The following is a 23,631-nucleotide window of genomic DNA, read 5'->3' as shown; positions in this document are numbered from 1 at the left end:
AACTCATGAAATTTAGATCAATGGCTGTGGAGCCTGAGTGGGACTGGACTAAGTCCTCTGCATAGTGAAACAGTTGTGTAGCATGATCTGCCTTGGGGCGGGGGGAGTGCACTGGCAGTAGAAATAGAGTCCATCCCTGGTGCATGAGCAGGCCTTTTGGAGCCCACTTGTATGATGGGACACCTCATACAGACCTGGGGCAGGGGGAGGGGCTTGGACCTGCCTCTACTAAATGTACCTCCCCTAGGGAGGCCTTACCTTCTTATAGGAGGGAATGGGGGGTGAATCAGGAGGAGGAAGCTGGTGGGGCAGGAGAAGGGAAGAAGGGGATCTTTGGTATGTAAAATGAATAAAAAAATTTTTTCTTAATAAAAAAAAAAAGAAAAAGAGGCCATGAATTTGAGGGAGAGGTGGGCAGCATATGGGAGGAGTTGGAGGAGGAAAGGGGATGGGAAAATGTAATTATAATCTCAAAATATAAAGAAAACATCATAAAAAATTAATATGTAAGTAAAAGTCTAATTGCAGAGATCACCAAGAATCCAAACTACTTCTAAATGAATTACAAAGTCATGATTCAAATCAAGTCCCACCCATGAACTACATATTATAGTATGTTTATCCCTCTTAGAACATCAATAAGTTGCCTTTTAGACTTCATTTCACTTTTGCATGACTTTTAACATATGGTATAGTCAATATGGTATAACTAAGCAATAAAAGCCACAATCACCAGCCTTTGGTAAAATCAAGTATTTATTCAGGAATGCCATGTTGTAAACCACAGAAGATCACACTTCCTGAATCATGGACCATGGGAGTCCAGACAACATATACTGAGAGTATTAATCCAGAGAGTAAATTATAAAAAGACATGGCATCACCCCATAGATTCCTCTCAGAGTGGACAGAATCTTCTATGACCAAATTAACTCTCTCCTATTCAGCCTCAGTCCTGAGCAGATGAGAGTAATGAAGCACACACTTGACCGTTCCACCACGCGTCTCCACACCTCTTCTTATTTTGCTGCTCACTTCTGTATAATCAATCCCACTGTTGCTCACTGTCAGTCTGTGTTCTGATGTCCCTTATCTCTGCTCTCATTAGTATGCAATCACAAGTAAATACTATACTTAGCAATTGAGTCACAATCTATTATATCCCTAATTTGTAAATCAGGGCTTAAATTCTTCAAATTTTATTTATCCAGAAAAGGCAAATGTTGTTAGTATAACAAAAAAAAAAAGAGAGAGAGAGAGAGAGAATTTTCCCATACTACTAAGTAAAACAGACAGTATTAAATCTCCGATTCTCTTGAACTAACACCAAAATCTACCAACCCACACAATCAGACATACCAAATGAAATCATCCTCATTACTGATTTTTCCTCCAGCTAACATTAATGAAAACCTTACCATAGCTCTTCCTTACGCATTAAGAACGCAAAGTTCACCTCAGACATAATTACGATTTTCCCGTTAGAATTCAGAAACCAACTGAATATAGAACGTAGAAAATTGTCATAATATCTTGGCTCCTTTACCCAAAGTCTACATGACTTTGGGCAAATTTGTGGAGAGTGACCAGGTATTGCATCCACCTTTATAAGACGGGCTTGTAGTCTGACAACACTAAAGCTTATATATGAAGATCTACCTTGGAAGTATAGTACAGAGATTGTGTACTCTCGTGTTATGCAGAGTAACGTCATGACTTCACAGTGAAATTTCATCTTCTCCCCACTGTTTAAAGCCTTAATAGGTTCTTACTTAGATCTTCAACCTCTACCTTTTCACATCCAAAGAAAATGAATGCCTTGTGCAGAAGAAAGAGTCGGGGCATCTGTCATTCAGAAGCTATATACAAAACCTTGGAAGAAGTAGCCAGCCCTACTAACTGTCCATCTCAATGTCAACAAAATGCTTCCACTTATAAATATACATACCAGCTAATGGTATTTCTTAAATAAAAAAAAAATTAAAAATAAATTTAAAAAAAAACGCAAAGCCAACCCGATTAACGAGTTTCGGATACTTGACTCCTTCCAAACTAAACAAGACATTCTTTAGCAGTGACTATACATCCCGCCAAGTTTGAAAAAACGACTTGCCTCAACTTGGAAAAATACATCCACCTTCAAAAGTTCTTGCTGGATTAAAATATAGGAAAAGGAGGGGGACTATTAGCTAGATGTTCACTTTCTGGTTTACAAGTCTGTTATACCAAAGGGGTGGGGTGAGATACAACTTTTTTAAAATTGCAGAATCCGCCTAAATGACGTCAGTACATAGACACTTGAACTGTTTTTCAGATTGGCCCCAAGCAATGCGAGGCTTCAGAGAGAGCAGCGCATTCGTCCCAGACGGCAATCGAATCCCGCCCTGTCACTGTGGATCTAAGCCAATTAGCAGCTCTGGCCTTCTGAAACACACCTAGCTTCCCGCTCTCGGGGTTGTCAGGCTGGGGAGCAGGGAGCTGAAGGCCCCGGGAGTCGCCGCACCCCGTGGCTCTGGACCCCACTTACCAACTTGGGGCGCTTCTCCCCGAGCTCGTAGGGGCCTGCGGGCGGCGCGGGCGACAGGCCCTTCCTACGCGGGGCCTTGCTGTCCCGGCCGACAGCGCGCGCCCGGTGCCTCTCCATCTGCCCGGGTCTCGATCGCGACCTGATCCGGGACCGTGCTCCGCTGGCTCACCTTCCGGGTCCAACGCCGGCAGCGCAGCAATTAACCGCTGCCCCGGGATGAGCCAACACATCCGAAATCTCCCGCCACCGCAGGCAGCCCGGTCAGCCAATCCCGCGCCGCGGAGCCAGGGAGGCAAGCTCCGCCCCTTCCGGGGATGCCAAAGTCTGGGCCTGATTGGCCCTTCGGCCTGTCCATTGTCCTTCTCGCCCTCCGGCTGTGCAGGCGGCCAGCCAGAAGGTGCTTAGTGAGAAGGAACAGGTTCGGAAGGAATGTTGAGCCAATGAGTCACTGGCAGGGCTTTGCTTGGACTTTGGGAGTGGGTTCTGGAAAACTCTAACCGCAGGGCGACTCTCCTGGTACTATTTGAGCAGCCCTGAATGTGAAAGCAACTGGTAAGCCCTGTGATTGGTATCTGGAGGTCTTGGGTGCCTGGGAGAAGTATTTCTGTGCGGTACCTGCCAGTGCCCATGCCTATTAGAAGGGATGTTTTCTAGACTTGATTACCGTTTGCATAAAAACAGAGCTGTCACCTCATGAACGAGAGTTCAGGCTGGAACCCAAAATGAATGGCCGTAGCCCGGAACTTGAACTCGGGTTGCCACAAATACCACATTCCAACGTAGTAACAGTTTCATGAAGTGTTTGATCATTGAAGCGCAGGGGGAAAAGTCATCAAGGAACTTTTCAAACACATTAGATTTTTGTGTGTATGTGTGGGTTACCCAAAAAAAAAAAAAAAAAAAAAAAAAAAGCCTTCCGATGCTATGAGATGCCAATCTTTGGTTCGAAGTTGGTGGAAGCTAGTGAGCTTCTGAGGAAGACCAAAAGGTATCACGTGATTGTCAAGAATGTTAGATCAAACACAGTGATGAATGACAATTAAGTGAGCCAAGATTATTTGGCCCTGGATTTGCAGCATTCCAACTCTCCACAATCACGGGAATTCTCATCAGTCAATCAACCTTGTAGAATTGTTAATGCAGGTGTGGCTTTCTCTGGAACTTTAGTTCACATTATTGATCACTTACAGCATGCCTAAAAGCCTGAGTCTCACTCTGGGTCAACCAAAAATTAAAAGGAACACAGTTCAAACAGTTCACAGTTTAACGTGGTTCACAAAAGTAAGTTGACACAAGTAACCAATGTAAAAGTTGTAACAGCCATTCCACGAGTTTTTAAGAACAAGGGGAAATCCTAAATAAAAAATAGAGGAAAGCAAAAGCGTTAGGGTCAGAACCTGGGGTTAAGCAGCCTTATCAAGGCACCTGTTCCCAATATGACAAGTAAAAGAAAACCCTGGAGATCCATTCAGTGTGGTCACACTGGGAAGAGGAACAAATAAAAAGATCCCGGGATCCCCCAAGTCCATCTCTGGAGCACTGGCATGAGGTTTGTATTTAAATAGTGGACAAGGGGAATGCATAACTGAACAGTTCCGGTCACCCTGTGATCCTGCACATCCTCGTCATGATGGCTCCCGTGTGTACCACAAGTTGTCAGAACTGTGTCATGTCTCTTTCTAGGAGACAAGTTTCTGCTCTGGCTGACACCAACATTCAGTCTTTTCCTTCTCCATTATTAAGTAGCGGAGGGGGCAAGGTGGTTACAACAGAAAGGATACATGGATTTTCACAGGCAGAAGACTGGCAGGGCGTTCACATAAGAGGTGGAGCAGGCAGCAAGGCCAAGAGAGGTCAAGAACACAGAGTTGAAGAAATTTATCTGGCATATATTGAAGGTCCTTGAAAGGAAATCATGTGGGAGAATTTGTTGTGTACACTGAAGGTCAAGTTTCGAGGCTAATGCACTTTTCTCATACATCACTGTTTCTTCCCCTTTAAAAGTCATCTGTGCCTTCCAACTATTTCCTTAAAGATATTGATCTCCTGACCATACAGAGGTGATGTGAGCCAAGACAGGTAAACATGAAGTATTGATCTCGGTACAAGAAACAATTCCAGGTATTCCACAGAGATTAGCACAGGGGTTCAGAAAAATGAGCCTAAGGTCCGAGTAAGTTTTCATCTCCAGCTTTTGGAGGTTTGGGTTTGGTTTTTGTCTTGCAGGTGGTGTTTGTTGCTTTTCTTGTTTTAATGCTAGTTTTTTATTATGTCACACAACCAGATTTTGGTCCTCAATGAGCATATACTACTTAAGGCAGCTTCCAAAGAAGTTGCTAGCTCTGTGTCATGATGAATAACAAAGATGCAGCTTTAATTTGTGGCATTTATTGGCTGCATGGTGTTAGAGATGGTGTCTAACTTTCTTGGCTTCTCCATCAACAAATATTTCAAATAGGAATGCTTCAGGTTCAATGAGACAGTACACATACGGAACGCACATAGAGCTGTATATAGTGTCCTGCAGCCAAGAAGCACCAGGAGAAATACCTGTAGTTGGGACAACTTAGATTTATTACAGAGCATAAGAATATGCACTATGGTGAACTATGCGGGGGCTTAGGAAGAGGGTGTTAGAAAGCATTTGAAAGATCTCTATTTCGCTTGGGTGGTGTGGAGAAAACTTCACAGGAAAAAACTGCTAGGACTGGCCTGGACTGGGTGCTGTCAGGAAACTTTACTGAACACCATTAGGAAGACTGGCCTGAATTGGGTGATCTTGGGACGTGGGGGCAGTTTAATGACTGGACATCTGGATGCTAGGAGCATGGCATGGTGGAGCTATAACCAACAACATGGAGAAACTCAAAGAGTGAGGAGTATGTGATATCAAAAGACAAGATTCAAACAAACTTAGTTTTAAAAAAATAATTGTATTCTATTTTCAATTATAGAAAAATACACATCATCCTATAAATTAGAATGACTTCTCTCCTGAGCTGAGCAAAGAGTGTGGCTTCATCAGCAGGACAGGGCTAAGAAAAGCAAAAATGAAGAGGGAGAAGGAGACTGGGGACATCATAGTCACTTAGAACAGGTAGAACTTTCTCTGCCGGCCAGCTCAGGGAAACTAGGCCCAAGCTGCCTGACTCCTAGGGTAGGTGATCTCCTGGGGGTAGGTGATGGTTAATGTTGATTGCCAACTTGACGGGTTCTAGAACCACCTTGTAGACACACCTTGATCATACCTGCAAGAGGGTATCTGATTGGGTTTAGTGATGTAGGAGCAGCATCATGCCATGGACCAGGGCGCTGGACTGAGTAAAAAGAAGGAAGCAAGCTGAGTACCAGTGTTCGTCTCTCTCCACTTCCTGCTGGCAGGTTCGCTGTGAACAACCACCCATGATCCCGCAGCTGTGTCTTTGCTGCCGTGTTATACTTTCCAGCTCTGCCTCAAAATAAACCCTTCCATCCTTCAGCTGATTTGGCCAATTTCATTGCAACAACAGGAAAATGAAGTACTGCAAGGGGAAATTAGCCCACTTCAGAGTGTAGTCTGAACACACAGCAGTAAGAGCGAGTGACCCCACTCCAGTTTGGGATGGTCTGATTGTTGTATTTTAAAAGTGGCGCAAGGGAGTCAAACCATACAACAGGGCCCACATGGGAGGCTTATTGAAGGGAGGGGACAGAAGGGGCAGAGACTGGTCCCTGGGGACAAGAGTGAAGGAAAAGAAAGAGAAAGAGATGGAAGGTGGGCAAAGCCCGCCTTTTATAAAGAAACAGAGCAAATGGGCCCAGGGGGTGCTCTTAGTGACTGCAGCTGAGGAGATATCCTGTCAGGACCCTAAGGCAGGCCAGTACAGATGCCTGAATGCTAATATTCCTCCCTTTGGTTTATTATAAAAAGGTGAGGAGATAGAAAGGGGTAGCAGGTGAGGCAGGGATAAGGGCACTGTATTCTTGAGACTTCTTCCTGCTGATCTGGGGGGCATTGATCGTCGTTGGGGGACCTGAGGAAACTAGGGTGCTGGCCACATCCTAGGGTAGCTGGCTCTTTCATTTCACTGTCCAGGCTCTGTGGAACCGTTACTTGGACCTGGCAAGATGTTTTCTCGAGGTGGATCCAAGTCAACTCCCTGGAGATCACAAGAAATCATGATGAGGTCACCAGTCAAGATGGAGGAAAGCCACGTGGTTGCTGTTAATAGTTACATGCACATACAGAATTAAACAGGAGTTGAATAAATAGGGAGAACGGGTGTGTTCTGAGCAGGACAAAGCTGGCTCTGATTCGCACGACGAAGCAAACAGAACATTTAGAGAGGGAGAGCAGACATTCACAAGCAGGTCTTGGAGCAAAGAAAAAGAAAGTGGAGAATTCTTTCTTGGTTCTGCAACTGCCTGGTCCAAAGAATGGTCAGGGGTCTCCAAAAGACATCCCAATGGAAGCAAGGAGGTGTACGACACAGTTCCCAAGGATGAGGCAAAGAGAAGAAGATCCAAAAGCCTGAATGTTCTGGCATCCCAGGGATTCAGGGAGGATCAGAATAAGTGGGCACAAGCTGTCCAGTACATCGTCACACAAGAACAGAGGCTGAGGGCAAAAAGCCCGAGCGATACACAGTTGCCTGGTACCAGGACTTAAAGAAAAGCCGGAAGTCAAGGAGAGGACTGTGTAAGGGAAGTGAATCCTCACATCTAGGAGAATGGTCAGAGGCAGAGAGCCCCACCAGAGCCCCAATTGTTGGTAATGAATGGAAGGCAAAGCTGTTGGAGAATGAGGAAGTAGATTTGTTGCAGGTGGAGGAGAACAGATCTGCTGCGGGTAGAGCAGGTAGTTCGGGTCCTAGCGTGAAGTGAGTACCTTTGGCGGACCCCTGCCAAGGTATGCCACTAAGCAAACATGCCACACGCAACAGAGTTAGCGCAAGAGGTTTGTTGGGAGGGGGAGAGCCATACCTGAGAGAGTGAAAGGCCTTGTCAGAGTGGGGACTTGACAGAGGCAGGCAGGCCGGCAAGAGGAAGAGAAGCGAGAGAGAAAAGAAGAGGCAAGAGAGGGAATTAGAGACAAAGAAAGGAGTAAGAAGCAAGAGAAGAGACCAAGGGAGCGAGCTCTGCCTGGCGAGGGGGCACATCTCGCACAGCTGGTGGTGGAAAGGGACCTGGCAACAGGTCAGGAGTAACTGCTTTGGCAGCAGAGGCGGACTGCTGCTGCTGCTGCTGCTGCTGCTGCTGCTGCTGCTGCTGCTGCTGCTGCTTCAGAAACCAATGCTGGGATGCTTTAAGCAGAGTTAGACGTATAAGACCCCAGCTTTTTTAAAAATCTGTTTGAGAGAGTTCACTTAATGAAAGAGGAAATGCAACTTAACTGGCTTCATAGCTAGCAGGAGATGAGTCCGGGAACAGGAAAGAAGAACAAAGGGAGGGCTTAGAGCGAAGATAAGAAAAAGAATCTTGAAAATTGGGTACCTCCTTCCAATTATCTGATCGCTGGCAGAAGTTGCAAAGATCCCGTAAAATATTGGGGTTTCCAGGTTTAAGGTTTTCTAAAAGACATCCCAGAGGAGAAGTTGGGCTTATGCTGCTAGGTGCTGTCCCCATGAGTGAGGTGGAGAAACAAGAACCAAGGGCCTGAATTTCCTAGCATCCCAGGAAAACAAGGAGGATCCGAAAATCAGGCACAAGCTGCCTCCTCACACAAAGGCACAAAGGACCGGGGCTAAGGGGCTCTGAGTAGGCACAAGCTGTCCCCTATGTCTTCAGGCAGGAACAGGGGCCAGGGAGCTCCGAGCCTGAGGGACACGTGGTTTGCCTGGTAACAGGGCTTGTCAGGGCTGAGAGGCGAGAAACCACAATCAAGAGACGATCCTCACTGGATCCTCACTCATGGGAAGTAACCAGAGGTGGAGAAGGGAAACTCATCAGTTGTGCCAGTGTTGGATGGAGGGCCCAGCAGTTGGGTAGTTGGAAGGTGAGCCAGCTGTAGGTAGACTGGTTCCAGGTACCAGGGAACCTCAGACTGCTGGCAGGAAAGAGGAAGCGCCAGGAGAACCTGCTGAATTTCACAGCACCAAATGTTGTATTTTAAAAGTGGTTGTATTTTTTTTAAAATATTGTATTTTGAAGGTGTTGTATTTTAACAGGTCCAACGTGGGGCGTTTATTGAAGGGAGGGGAGAGAAGGAGGTAAAGACCGGTCCCTGGGGACGAGAGCAAAGGAAGAGAAAAAGAAAAAGAGATAGGAGGTGGGCAAAGCCCGTCTTTTATAAAGAAGCATAGCGAATGCGCCCAGGGAGCGCTCTTAGTGGCTGTAGCTGAGGATATATCCTGTCAGGACCCAAAGGGCAGGCCAGTACAGATGCCTGAATGTTGGCACTGGTGGAGCCTGTTTTCCAGAGCTGAGCCTAAAATGAAAGCTTACTCTATAACGGCTTCCCATGAATTTATTGAATATGGGCATTTTGATATTACAGACTAACATTTTCTTTTCATGTGCTTAGACAAAGTTAAGTGGGTTTGTTTTGCCTCATTTCATCATGGCCACGGAGTGTCCTTGTCTGGCACTGGTGTTCTGCAAAGGTGTTGTTCAGCAGAATAGCAGCACCATGCTCTGGCTTTGCCTGTCGGATCAGTTTCTAAAAGCATTGAACCTGCTTCTCGGTGTCAACATGTCAAGAGCTGTCGCTTTCTTTCTCATACCCTTGGCACATAAAAGATTCTAAATGCAAATAAACAGGAGTTTGAGTTTCTAGTTTATAAAGAGCACTCTGGATTTTCCTGCAGAAAAGCACTGCAACTGTAACACGCTGTTGAAAATATTGTTTGTAGAACCTTTAAGTATCTTTTAACACATCTTCGTTTAAAGCCGAAAGCAGCATTCCAACCTCTCATTCAGAGCAGAAAACAGAAAGGTCTTCCATTCTACTGAACCAGTTACAGAAACACGACCCTGTGCTGCATTAGTGTGCAGGGGGACACAAAATTAAAGGACAGAAAAGCCAATCGTGGACAGTCTCAGAATCTAGAAATAGTATCTCATCATTTCTAAAAACCCTCAATATCCAGACAGTTACCATTACCATCCTTTCAAGTGGTCACTCTGAATGACTATACCAGAAATTTGAGATAAAGAATTGCTATATCAAATGAATAGATTAAAAACAATAGTATTAATGACCAAACTCCCACTGTACTCTCATCAAATTACAAAATATCGCGAAGTCCAAAGCCACCAAGTTTTTGCCTAAGGTATAGAATATGTGAATTCCACAGATGGGAGAAGTATAAAGCTAGGGCAACCATTTTGGACAACAACTTGGTCAATCTCAGAAAAGTGAGCCAGGCTGTGGTAGCTCACTCACAAGGCAGAGACAGAGGTCTAAGCCTGGTCTGCACAGCAAATTCTAGGCACCCAATGGGACATAGATTCTGGCTCAAAAAAGGAGGCAGGGGTAAGACAGATATATCTCTTTTCTTTTTCTGAGAGAAATCATGGAGATTTATTTAGCCTGTGTTTTAAATAGGGAGTCTGAATATAATCAAAGTATATTATATTCATAAACAAAAACGTGACAGTGAAGTCCATTCCTATGTGCAGCTAATGGTGCTGCTGAAACAAAAGAATAAAATAAAATGTTGCAACCTGAAAAAGTATGTTTGAGACAGGACCTCACTTTTAATCCAGACTAGACTCTCTTTCTTTGTTGTCCATCCACAAGAGAAATTCCTGGGCCAATTCCACAACCCTGTGTTGGAGAAACTGCCATTCATTTTGCATTCTCACGAGTAGTACACGAGGCTTCTAGTCTTGTCACATTGTCACCAGCAATTTCTGATCTGACTTTTGAATCTAATCATCTTAAACAGTCTGGCATGGATGGAGGAGGAATTCTGGGGTCCCCACTTCCCAGTGCTGAACTATTTTCTACTGATAAGATTTAGGGAGAGGAGAAATCACTGCCTTGAGTCTTATACCCAGTGATGACCCCATCAAGATGTGATAATTCCAATCCCATCATCACACAGGTGGCTGTGGTTAGAGTAAATGGGTCACAAAGCTAAACCAAATGACATGAATCTGAGAAAGGGACTGGTAAGGATGGGGAGGGTTAATGTGAACAGAAGGGTCATAAGAAAGGGTTGTGGTGGGGAGAGTAATCAGAATACATTTTATACACATTTGAAATTCTTAAATAACAACATTAATCAATGAAAAATAATCCAACCTTCCTAGTGGGTAGGAAGTTATTTTGATCTCTGCCACATTTTTTTTACAAAGAAAATATTATTAGAATACAGCTGCACTCATTCTCCTTAGTACTCTCTACATGGTTTTGCTATGGAGCAGGAAACCAGTTACAACAGATTTTAAGGCCTGTGAAGGAAGCCTAATATACTGGTGGTGTGGCCCTTACATGATTTTCTTCTTTTGGTATATGACAGTTACTTTTGTTTGCTATTTTTCTTCAATGTGAATAGTTTTCTAATACAAAATAAATATTGATTTCCCACAGTGGAGCCAAGTGTCTGTTTTTCTGATACCCACATAGGACTTAACATCACTTTTAAAGAAAACAAAAATTCAGTTTAACAAGGTCAAAAATATCTTGCACTGTAATCAGTCAGTATGGAGAATAGAGTTGATATTATATTCATATATGAGTCTTTTTAAAAATACAGTCAAGCAATTTGTGCTCTGATAAGTTTTCTCCGGGGTCTTATGCTGTAAGTTCAGATAGAAATTCTTCATAGGGAATGTAATTAGTATAACACAGTTTAATGTCATGGTTAATAGTTTCCAAGAGTGTTCTGATTAGAAAATTAATCTGCCTATGTTTGTAGATGATAGAGCCATTTAAAAGAGAACAGAAATATTCCTGTTAATGTGAGATACTTAACTAAGGTTCATTTCAAAGTGTGAGATGTCACTGCCAGACCACACTCCCCATATTGGAAATAAATAGAAAAAATGAATTAGGTAATTATTAAGACTGTTGTACGATTATCACTTAATGGCTTTCTATTAAAGCACAATTACTAAAGCCTAAATATAATTTGTTAAGTCACTTGAACTAATTTGTCTGACAATAGCAAATAGTAACTCTGTCAGTCAAAAGTTAAATGTAAAATAAGCGATAAAACCTCTGTGCTGCCCAAGAGATATTTTCAAGTTGTCTTTTTCTTTCATCAGTGCTGGTATCTCATCACCAAGTACATTTTCCTTTTTACATTCTGAGTTAATACTATGTTGTGGATATTCTGTAAAATCAAACATGTGGCAAGCCTGTCTTTATTAAGGTCTCTCCTTAAGATGTCCACCTGTGTCCACCCTCCGCTTTGTGGTTCAGTCTACTTGAATGCATCTTGCTCTAATACTGTCATTCCCTCAATACTGCAATGAACCGGTTGGCGTTTACATCATTAAATGGTAGTGTTACATAGCTCATTGCAGTAGTTAGCACAATTAGCACTCTTGCCTCACTGCTGAGATGTCTGACTTAAAAATTGCCAGTGAAATTAAGCTGCACCACCACACTGTCCTGACACTATGCTCACAAGTCACTGGACAATTTTATAATATCAGCAGACCCTCATTCCCAGTACTTAATCTTTCTCTCTTTGCCAACATCGATTGTGATGACCTTCCAGAGAATCACTGCTCTCCTCATCTCTCTAAACCATACTATCTTGACCTCTGCTGGGCCTTTTCAGTTTTGTTCTCATTTTCTCATGCCATAGTGCATCTTACGTCTTAATATGCAGGATGCTCAAGGTTGGAATGCTGTGGGATGGTCTGTATGTCAAGTGTGTTGCTGATTGGTCAATAAATAAATCACTGATTGGCCAGTGGCTAGGCAGGAAGTATAGGCAGGACAAGGAGGAGAATAAAGCTGGGAAGTGGAAGGCTGAGTCAGAGAGACACTGCCAGCCGCCACGATGAGAAACAGCATGTGAAGATGCTGGTAAGCCACGAGCCACGTGGCAAGGTATAGATTTATAGAAATGGATTAATTTAAGTTGTAAGAAAAGTTAGCAAGAAGCCTGTCATGGCCATACAGTTTGTAAGCAATATAAGTCTCTGTGTTTACTTGGTCGGGTCTGAGAGGCTGTGGGACTGGCAGGTGAGAGAGATTTGTCCTGACTGTGGGCCAGGCAGGAAAACTCTAGCTACACTGGAAGCCTGATTTGATTCCACCCTGTGGTAGTCTTGGATACCGTAAAACAGCTAGAGAAGTGATGCTTCCCCGTATGAATCTTGTCTCAGTTTACTCTTCTCCAAAATGAGGAGATTACATTTTCCCATCCAAGCAAAGCTGAAAGGACCTATAAGACAGGGAAAGGGCATCAACTAGCACATGATTCTAAACCCTCTTCCAAGCGGCCATGAAAGCAGCAATTCATCTACCTGTTGAATCAATGGTTGTTTTACATGAGACATCACATGAAACAGCAGAATGAGTCTTCAAAACAAAATGGGATGTAAATCAGTTTCTCAACTCTTCCTTTTTACCATGACCTTAAATTCTTTCATACATATTTTCCCCAGTGCCCTTCTCTTAAAATCCATGACATTTTAAGACATTAGACATACTGTAATGTGTTTATGAACTGTATGCCTATCAGTGCTTTACACATAAAGAGGCAATTTCTCTGCATCCTGAGAACCAATTTTTATGACCTTGGTGAAGGATGCTGTTGTCTCTGCTTCCATGCTTATGACCCACTAAATAATTGGGTAGTTTCCAGTTGCCTTCTGATCCTCTGAGAATTTTTATTTACATTTAAGAAATAGGAGAAATAATTGGCAAGCGTATGGTTGCAAGTAATTGAGGTAAAGTGTAGGAAAGGTTTTAGTAAAGAGCTTAGTATATATTATATGCTCAATTAAGATTCATTTACCTTCACATTCCAAGTCCCTTCCAGTCTATGAAATCATAACTGTACTTGAATATTTTCAGTGTAAACAAAACATTCAGCCTCTGGAAATCCACTGGTGCCTCTTTCCCACCCAACACCAATGCCTGCATGCATCAGCACTATCATTCACTGTTCAGGCAAAAAGTTCTCTTTGTCTTGCCCGGCCACCCCCACTTTGACACATTATAATCAAGGTGGTACAAAAAGCGCCACCCCAAATCTGGAAAGGAGGAATGGAATGGGTGGCCTCTCTGCGTTGGCCTTTTGTCAGCACAACAAAATACCTGAGAAAAACAACTCCAGAAAGTTGGCTCCGATAATGCAGACTATCACATAGCATGGTGGTAATATATGACAGAGAAGGCTGCTCACCTTATGGAAGCCAGGAAGCAAGGAGAGAAAGTGACCAGGGACAAGATACACCCTACAAAAAAGATATGTCCTAGGTCACCTTCTTCTTTTAACTTGGTCCCACTTCCTGATAGCCCATCAACTGGGCTGCAAATATGTTTCAGTGGAAGAGAGCTTGCCCAGCACCCAGGATGCTGTGTACTTGATCCCCAGTAACACACATACTCCACTCCAGCTTAACCAAACCACCAAAGTAAGCGCAGATGATGTCCAAAAGCAAGCAAATACCTTTCAGCTATGCTCTCTCAATGGGATAAGTCTTCAACACTTAAACTTCAGGGATACATTTCAAGTCTAAATCATAAGTCACCCAGATAATTAAACCAATTAAATTAGTATTTATGAAAAAGAAGATTGGGTTTCATTATTATTCTGGGCAAAATGTCTTATGACTTTTACTTCAAAAATAGACTAATTCTATGTAAGGAAAAACATTCATCATCAGTTTAAAAATTAAAATTGAAATTGAGAAATGTAAGACTGTTCCACAGACACATGAAACACAGGACACACACACACACACACACACACACACACACACACACACACACACACACACAAAATGCAACATCCATCCCTCTCTTCCTGCATCACCTAAGAAACCCACCTCACTGGACAGCAGCAGGACCTCTGAGTTATCTGTGTAGAAACCGTCTCCATTTCCCATCTAGTCTTTAACTCCTGTCTGTTCTTCCCCATCCATTCCACTCAGATCTGTCTGTCTGCACTACTGCCCAGCCTCAAGCTAGTTTCTACTGCTCTCTACGATGCACTCTTATGCTTCCAACAAACTCTGCAGCTACTTGCCATAGAACTACTCTGAAATGATAGCTGATGCTCTGTGTCACTCCTTAGGTTTTGCTGGTTGGTTGGTTAATTTTTTTTTTTTTTTGAGACAAGGTCTCACTATCCTGGCCAGACTGCCTTTGAACTTGTGGTATCTCTGCCTCTGTCTCCCAAGTGCTGGGATTACAGATGTGCGACACATCAGATCAGGACCCAGCTGCTCTACCTTCACACTCTTAACACTTTAAAAGAGGAGACAGTTCTCCGTGAGAAACTGACACAGATCACATGGCAATGTGGCTTCCACTGGAACCCAGATACCTGAAAATCCCTTTCACTTGACGCTTCATCTCATGGGAAATCTGTTGACTTGAAAAGAAACTAACTTGGGCCTAGCTTAGGGAACGACGTGCTCTCTGAGTTTACCAAGCTCTTAAAATGCTTAGCCGCAGACACTAGGCAGAGGCTTTTCTCTATACTCTAAGAAAATATTCCTTCCTAGATATGCAGAGATCTGCATTTTAATAAGAAGAGGATTCTTGCAGTTTATTTTTGGTGCCAGTGCGTTTCTAACTTGTCTTTGTAAAGAATTTCTTAGGGAACTTTGTTCACTTCCCAGTACTTTTCCACCCTTCTGGTAATTAGGGAACCTGATTCATAGTACTGCATTGTTTAAATTACTATAGATTTTTCTTTCTTCCTTTTCCTAGTTTTAATTTTACTGTAGAATATCGCTCCAAAAATGTGCAATTTAGACCTGTGTTGCCATCTCTCTTTCTTCTCTCCCCTAATAAATCGTTTCCTTTACCTTAGGTTATATCTTGGTAAATAAGTTTTCAAGATTTGTCTTTTCTTAAAGGCAAATGCTTGTGCCTAATTATCTTTCCACCATATGGCTCCTCTTCTCGTCTTTATTCTTCAAAACTCTCACGCTCTTCTTCTGCAGTTGCCACAGAACTCGCGTGCCCTCTTCCCATTATATTTGCACACTTTGAAACCTACCATCTGTCGTCGTCCTTCAGATGGTGACTGAATCCTGAATTTGTTTGAAAGTCTTGCCACCTCTATAGCTCTAGCTCTCCCCTCTCACCGTTTTATGACCCCCTAAGGCTGATTTCCATTTCTTACTAACAGGGGGAAGTAAACTGGAGTAAACACCATACAACGTTCTCTCTTCACTCACACGAGGACGAGAGATGCCTTGTTGTAAGTAAGGACAAACTTCACAGGCACATGTAGAAATGCACAAGCTTGAATGAGCTATAGAGGATGCTGAAAAGATGACTATGTCTTATCATCATCCTGTTAGAGTCCTCTGGGAGAAAGAGACACCACAGAGAATTTGTCTTAGTCCTTTTGGGCCAGTCTAACAAAATATCACAAAGTGTATAGATTATCAACCACAGATATTCCCCCCACTGTTTGAAAAATCTATGAGTTACAACATCCAGGTACCAGCAGGTTCAGCGAACTGTTCTTCTTGTGGTATCTTCTCCTGGTAGAAAGGACATGGGACTTTCTCCAGAGTGGCTTTTATAAGGGCACTAACACTGTTTATGAAAGTCATGCCCTCCTGTCTCAATCACCTCCCAAAGGAACCATTCCAAACACTATCACATTGGAGATTGTGTTTCAACATATGAATTTTGATGAGACACAAAAATTCAGTCTATGACAGAACTGTAGCTGAAGACCTTTTTGATAGATGAAATCGTACAATTGTACAAACATGTGCTAGCCCTCATTCAAATCTATGTCCGACATTTCACGTTCAGTCACAGTGTATCTCTTTAGTAACTGCTCATTCCTCTGACCTTTATAGATTTACCCAGATAGTCTGCTTAATTAAACAGTACTTGCAGTTTAATATAACTTTCTGAATTGAGGTTCCAGAACATAGGATTCCATTCTCCAATTTAATTATTTAAAGTACATATTCTTTGTCATCTTATGTACACATAATCTCCAGCATCTTTTGTTTTGTTTTGTTTTGTTTTTTCAAGACAAGGTATCACTATGTAGCTCTAGCTGTCCCTGGAACTCACTATGTAGACCCAGCTGCCAAGAACTCACAGAGATCTGCCTGCTTCTGCCTCTCAAGTGCTGGGATTAAAGTCATGTACCGCTATGCCCAGCTGGATCTCAGGCATCTTGATCATGTCCTCCATTAGTCTCTCTCTCGATCTCTCTCTCTCTCTCTCTCTCTCTCTCTCTCTCTCTCTCTCTCTCTCTCTCTCTGTGTGTGTGTGTGTGTGTGTGTGTGTGTGTGTGTGTGTGTGTGTTCTTATGTATGCATAGGCAGAGGTTGATGGCAGTTACTTTTCTCAATTGTTTCCCACCTTTTTTTCCGAGAGTATGTCTCTTACTGAATTTGAAGCTCACTGATTTTGTAGACTAGCTGGCCAGCAAGCCTCAGGGATCCTCTTGTCTCTGCCTTCTCAAGCACTGGGATCACAGGCAGCAACTATAGGTTCATGCTGCCTTGCTTGGCTTTTTTCTGTGATGGTGGGTGTTGAACTCAGACTTCATGCTTGTGAAGCAAACGCTGTGCTTACTGAGCCATTTCCCCAGCCACTCTTCACTCTCTACTTGGGAACACTCCTGTCTTTGAATTCTGTCTTGATACAGCTGCACCCAGTCCTGTCCAGTAGAGTGGTTAACTAAAGATTTTTCTCTAATTCTCTAGTAAATACTCCGAGGACCTCAACTTGAATTTCAGGTGTAGAGTGATCATGCTTTCATATGACAAAAAAAATACCATTTTCATTCACTTAAATATTAAAATATATCAATTTCTGAATAGTTTACCTATCAATGACTCATTTCTTTTTTGATAATCCCCAAAACATTCTTTCAGTAACTTATTGTATGTAATATAAGAGGTAGATTATTGAATCTACTCTGAAAAAAAGAGGATATAGATATGACAAGATAAAAAGCAGATTATTGAATCTACTCTGAAAAAAAGAGATATAGAAATGATAGGATAAACAGGTAGATTATTGAATCTACTCTGAAAAGAAAAAAAAGAGGATATAGATAAGAGGTAGATTATTGAATCTACTCTTAAAAAAAGGTATAGAAATGATAGGATAAAGAGGAGATTATTAAATCCACTCTGAAAAGAAAAAAGGGAGAGTAGAGATGTGATAAGATAAAAAGGTAGACTATTGAATCTACTTAAAAAAGCAACTACTAGTTTTAGATATTTTACATTGGATTGGATTTTTGTATATTGCATACAAATTTTGTATATTGATACAAATTTGAGATTAATTTTGTTAGAATATACTGTACGTATACATCTACTCTTGTTCAAGGTATTGTACCTATACTGCTCATTTAGCAATGTAATGCAAATTGCTAGTCCTTGAAAGTTATTGTTAACAACTAATTAGGCTATAAAGAAATGCAGGTTAGTAGTTAGTCACCTACTACAATCAAACTTGTAGTCAGGTTAGGTATGTTTTCAAGGTCAAACAGAGATATATTTTAGATAGGTCATCTTTAAACACTTCAGAGATCTATAGAATATGTCATTTAAGATAGATTCTTTTTTTATGACTCTGAGACATGTCTGCTCCTGGCAGCACCAATCTATTTCAGAGAAGACGATGGGCATTGAAGAAACTCCATATGGAGTTTACTTTCTTTGTGGCAAAAGTTAGCCACTGGGCAAGAAACTGCCCTTGCCTTGACTGCTGACAGTATGCTGTCCAAATGGGACAAGCAGGACACAAAAGAAAGGACTGCCAAAACTTGCTAAGACAAAGTAGGAAAAACCTTTAGAAAATCCTGCTTCATAGATGAATCTGTCAGATATGCTAGGCCTGTAGGCCAAAGATGGATGCCCCAGTGTTGCAGAGGAACCTTGGGTGACTGTCCAGGCAGCCAGCTGTTTCTGTCATTTCTCACATTTTTTTGTAAGTCACTTACCTGCACTTCCTGCTTACTCGGTAAATATTATTTCCTTCTTGGGTCTCTGAGGGAGCTGAAGAATAGATAGTTATAGTTATAGCTTTCCTTGTTTACAAATTCAGAAAGGAAACTCACTAATAAGGTATAAAGTGTATAAGTTTGAAAGACATTGAAAGATAGTGTTTGGTTAGTAATACAAGTTAGGATAGAAAGTGAATTAGGTACAACAATTTGGACTCACCAAAATAGGATAGATAATGGACTATTTTCTCTGAATTTGTCAAATGTTTATGGACTGGGTATTGTTAATGTAATTCTTGACTGTATATATTGTATATACTTATTGTATATAATTTTTCTTAGTTATAACCTTCTTTATTATTTTAGACAAAAAAGGGGGAAATGTGGTGAGATATTATGTACCCTAATAAAATTTGCTTGAAGATCAGAGAACAGAACAAGCCACTAGATTAAACATAGAGGCCAGGCAGTGGTGGCACACACCTTTAATCCTAACACTCGGGAGGCAGAGATCTGTCTGGATCTCTGTGAGTTCTAAGCTACCCTGGAATACATGAGATTGACTCGATCTAGGAGAGAAAACAGAGCCAGGCAGTGGTGACACACATCTTTAATCCCAGTACTGGGAAGCGCACATGCCTTTAATTCTAGGAAGTGATGACTAGGGGGAGAAAGGTATATAAGGCCCAAGGAGACAGGAACTGAAAGCTTTTCAGCAGAAGCATCCCTTTAATCTAGAGGCATTTTTGGCTGAGGAAGCTCATTCAGCTAGAGGCCTTTTGGCTAAAGGCTTTTCAGGCTGAGGTGTCCTAGAGGTAAGATGCAGCAGTGGCTTGTTCCTTTGTCTCTCTGATCTTTCAAGGTTTACCACAATATCTGGCTGAGTTTTTTATTAAGACCATCTAGGAATTTGTGTTACATTAAACATTTTATAAACTAGGACTCACTCTGAAAGTATGAATAATAATTTGTTCCTAGTATGAGTATACCTCATGTTATATAGGTATGTTGTTGTAGAATATTATTTTAAGGTGTGTTACTTTTGTTTATGTTGCATTTGTTTAACTCTGTGAAGCTGTGTTACTGTGCGTGTCTAAAACACCTGATGGTCTAATAAAGAGCTGAACAGCCAATAGCAAGGCAGGAGAGAGAGAGAGGTGGGGCTGGCAGGCAGAGAGAGTATATAGATGGAGAAATCTGGGAGGAGAGGGGAAAAAAGAGATGAAGGAGTGAAGGAAGAAGAAAAGGGAGAGAAGTAGAAAGACTCCAGGGCCAGCCACCCAGCTACACAGCAAGCCATGGAGAAAGAGTAAGAAGTAAGAGAATGGGAAAAGCCCAGAGGGAAAAGGTAGATGGGATAAGTTAAGGAAAGCTGGCAAGAAACTAAGTCAAGCTAAGGCTGGGCATTCATAATAAAGAATAAACCTCTGTGTATGATTTATTTGAGAGCTAGGTGGTGTGCACCCCTAAAAAAGAAAAAAAACCCAACAGCAGTATGTTTTATATATTTGTGTGTATATAACATTTTGAATACATATTTTATTTCTAATATTTACTTTTATATATTTAAATATATAAAAGTATATTTTAAGACAATGTTAGCATTATTTTCATTGCATAGACTGTCTAGCTGATGTTAGCAGAAAGCATGACAGATGGCAGGAAAATAGTATTTAGCCTTAAGACTGTGTCATAAATCATTCATAAGTGAATCATTTATCCTTCACAGATAATCAGGAGTTGATAGTGTCACAACCTGAGGACTGAATTCAAAGAGGGTTCTGGTTGGCCAGGCCTTAGGGAAATGTCTAGGCATGCCCATAGGAAGGTAGACTTATAATGGTGGGGCAATAGGATAGACCCACACATCCAAACCACCGGCAGTTGGAGAGGAACTTCTCAAAGGAAACTGAGATAGTTATGTTAGTCTATTTTCTGTTGCCACTAACACAGTAGCACGGGGTGTTGGAGTGATAAAGAAAAGGGTTTATTTTAGGTCATGGGTCTAGAGTTCCAATACCAAGATACACATTTGGTCATAATGTCATTGTTGTCACAGACCCATGGTGCCACAAGGTATCACATGACAAGAGAAACAGGGTGCACATGTGTCGGTTCTTCTTGTCTCTCTCCTATGAAACAATTAGAGTTCAATCACAGGACCCAACTGGAAGAACTTTATCCAGTCCTACTTACCTATTCCAAGCCCCGTGTGTAGATGCTGTAATCACATTCAGATGCTACCCGCCCCCCTAACATCCCAAAGTGAGGATTAAGTTTCACTACACAAATTTGGAAGATACTATCAGACCATATGTCCACAGCAACACGCTTGCCAGTAACAACAAGGTCAAACAGAATCCCAAACAGACAAAATTGAGATAATCACATAAACCCACTGGGGTAGATCTGCCATTCTACCATAGTCTGTTAATCTTTCTATTCCACAGTTGGTGACTGTGACTGCTGCATCATGACCACTCACTAAATATCAGTTACTCTGACATTTTCTAATGTTAGTGTGGACCTCGGGGTATAACGGAATTTTATCATGAATTTAGGGAGAGGTACTGTTTTTAAATGTGTGTGTAAAGATGACATCTAGTGTGGCTTTTTTAAAAAAAAATAGCCCATGTCTGGAATGGTTGAGAGAAAGCTGAAGGACGAATGGCAGAAGAGGTGATAAGCCCATTTGTATTTATAATGTAAAGGCTATTATTTGTTTTCCATAGCAGGTTTTCATTAAGTAGACACAGGAACACTGTTTGATATCTGCCTGCCTCTTAAGTCCCTCCAGTACACAGTCTATGATAGCCAAGGCCATTTTGAAGGTTCAGAGCTAACAAAAGGGAATTTTTAAAGATTTCCTATGTAATTTTCTTAGGATCCCTTAGGTATGCTGTTTCTAGAGGTTCCCGGCAGGCCATCGCTTGTTTAAGGGTCCAGCCTGTTTTATTCCAGTGCTTTTCTCATTCAGCATCCTGAACTATATTCTAGAGCTTTTTACACGTGGGTACAATGGTTAGACCTTAGCCCATGCATTATTGAAAGTTTATCGAAGAACTGAAGGAAGCACTGCACCCTCAGAGAGAGAGAGAAAGTAAGTTTAATTTCTAGGAAGAGCTGAGTAGGGAATCGGTGGTAGACTAGGGAACTGCTAAAAAGAGAAAGGGAGAATCAACATTTTGCTTTCATGAGACAAGCAGAACATCATAGGAAATCGACCAATCAATCACCAATATCCAATTTTCTTAAAAGCCAAAGATTTGAAAATGCTCTATTTAACGTCTTTATTCCCTTCTCTACCTGGCTTTAGTTATGGAAAACTACAACTTCAGAACTATACGGAGGGGTAAAATGTAAACCATACTAAACTCATAGCCTTGTGTGTGAGTCTGTGAAACGTAATAGTAAGAAAAATGATGTTATAAAGAGTTTTATATACACAAATTCATGGAGTCTCTTTAAATATCATTTTTTTTTCATAAAAAGCAGGTTAAATGTTAAATAAGTGGCCTCCCTCCCTCCCTTCCTCCCTTCCTTCCTAGTAGTCAAGCCTTTATGATAGTCCTTGGATAGCAATAATCATAGATGCAAGATAGAGTTCCTCATGCATTCACTGACAACTAGGACCAAACAAACAGCCCATTTGCCTTAATTACCATGCATAAGATTGGACAACAGATGTTCTTCTGCATGCAGTGTGCTAATTTATTTCATTCTTTCTTTCCACTTACATGAGATACCATGAAAAATATATCATTGAGTCTTTTGTTCCTCTCCATGAAAAATCTAATATCTCCTATTAATATGTCATCTTTCAATATCAAAATTTAGGAACACCAATTACATTCCCAACCATAACTTTCTGCCATGTACAAATGTAAATCCCACCATACTCCATATACACATGAAAATCTCAAATGCATTTTTCTAAGAAGAACAGCAGGAGAATAAACAGACACAGCTGCTACCTCACCATCATGCTCTCTAAGGTCTTTAAAACACACACACACACACACACACACACACACACACACACACACACACACACACACACACACACTCACACACATAATTTAAGAAGGTTATTTGATCTTTACTCGTAAATCCCAGCAAATTCAGTACTCCTCTCCCCCATATTTGTATATATTCATACATTGTACAGAGATCTGGAAATATGCCCACCGTTATATTTAGGGCCTATCGTGAATTGAATGAGAAAGCCCCCCCCCCCCATAGGCTCCTATACGTGAATACTTGGCTTCCAGTTGGTGGAAATATTTGGGAGGATAGGGAAGTGTGGCCTTGCTGAAGGAGGTGTGGTATTCGGGCTGGGCTCTGAGGTTTCAAAAGCCTCAGTGCCGTTGGCAGTGTCTCTCTGCCTTCTACTTGTGCATCGAGATTGAGCTCTCAGCTGTTTCTGCCACCACGCCCCTACTCCACCACCATAGACTCCAACCCCCTGAAACTGTAAACCTCAAATTAAATGCTTTCTTTTATAAGTTGCCTTGCTCATGGTGTTTTATCACAGTAATCGAAAAATAACTAAGACAGAGCCATGATTTAAAGGTGGCGAGTTTTGAAAGGAATGAATGACTTCTGCTTACATTATTCAATATGAAGTGTGTTCTAGGAAACCTTTGAAATGAGAATCCATTTTTCTATTATGTCTATGTGGTGGCAATAGTGCTAAAGTGGCTTGGTCCACTTAAGGAGGAAGCTGACTTGCTTTCCTATTATGTAGTACAGCTGACCACAGACTTTTCAAATGGGTTTCAAATTTTAGGTTCATGTGCTTGCTGCTGTCCTGCTACTTACCTTAACTCATCCTAGTATTTTATGGTCTTAGATATTACCATCAGCATAGTGAGCACAGGGACTTTTAAATGTCCTGTCCCCTTACTTTTCATTAATGCTGCTACTAAACTTCACTTCTTGAGGAAAAATTACTGTATTTTATGTATTTCAAAACAGATCATTGAAATGCTGAACAGCACTGCCCTGTGTGGTATTTTAATTATTTATGTAATATGTAGCTTGACTATA

At 41.6% G+C, this 23,631-nt stretch overlaps 1 protein-coding gene across 3 annotated transcripts in view; it reads right to left on the bottom strand.

The window, feature by feature from the left end:
• Diaph3 (diaphanous related formin 3) overlaps positions 1-2,763 on the bottom strand; it is a 502,378-nt gene extending 499,615 nt beyond the window's left edge. For all 3 annotated transcript variants that reach the window (XM_052732620.1, XM_052732621.1, XM_052732622.1), the window contains exon 1: positions 2,528-2,763. In XM_052732620.1, coding sequence (XP_052588580.1) covers positions 2,528-2,644 — 117 coding nt within the window. In that variant the 5' untranslated portion in view covers positions 2,645-2,763. The remainder of the gene's footprint in view (positions 1-2,527) is intronic.
• Positions 2,764-23,631: the final 20,868 nt, after the last annotated feature.

This window comes from Peromyscus californicus, unplaced genomic scaffold (assembly GCF_007827085.1).
Source record: "Peromyscus californicus insignis strain IS unplaced genomic scaffold, ASM782708v3 Scaffold_12__1_contigs__length_115047231, whole genome shotgun sequence".
Classification (NCBI taxonomy): domain Eukaryota; kingdom Metazoa; phylum Chordata; class Mammalia; order Rodentia; family Cricetidae; genus Peromyscus; species Peromyscus californicus.
The sequence above is the reverse complement of the archived record's forward strand: the minus strand, read 5'-3'. Positions and strand labels throughout refer to the sequence as shown.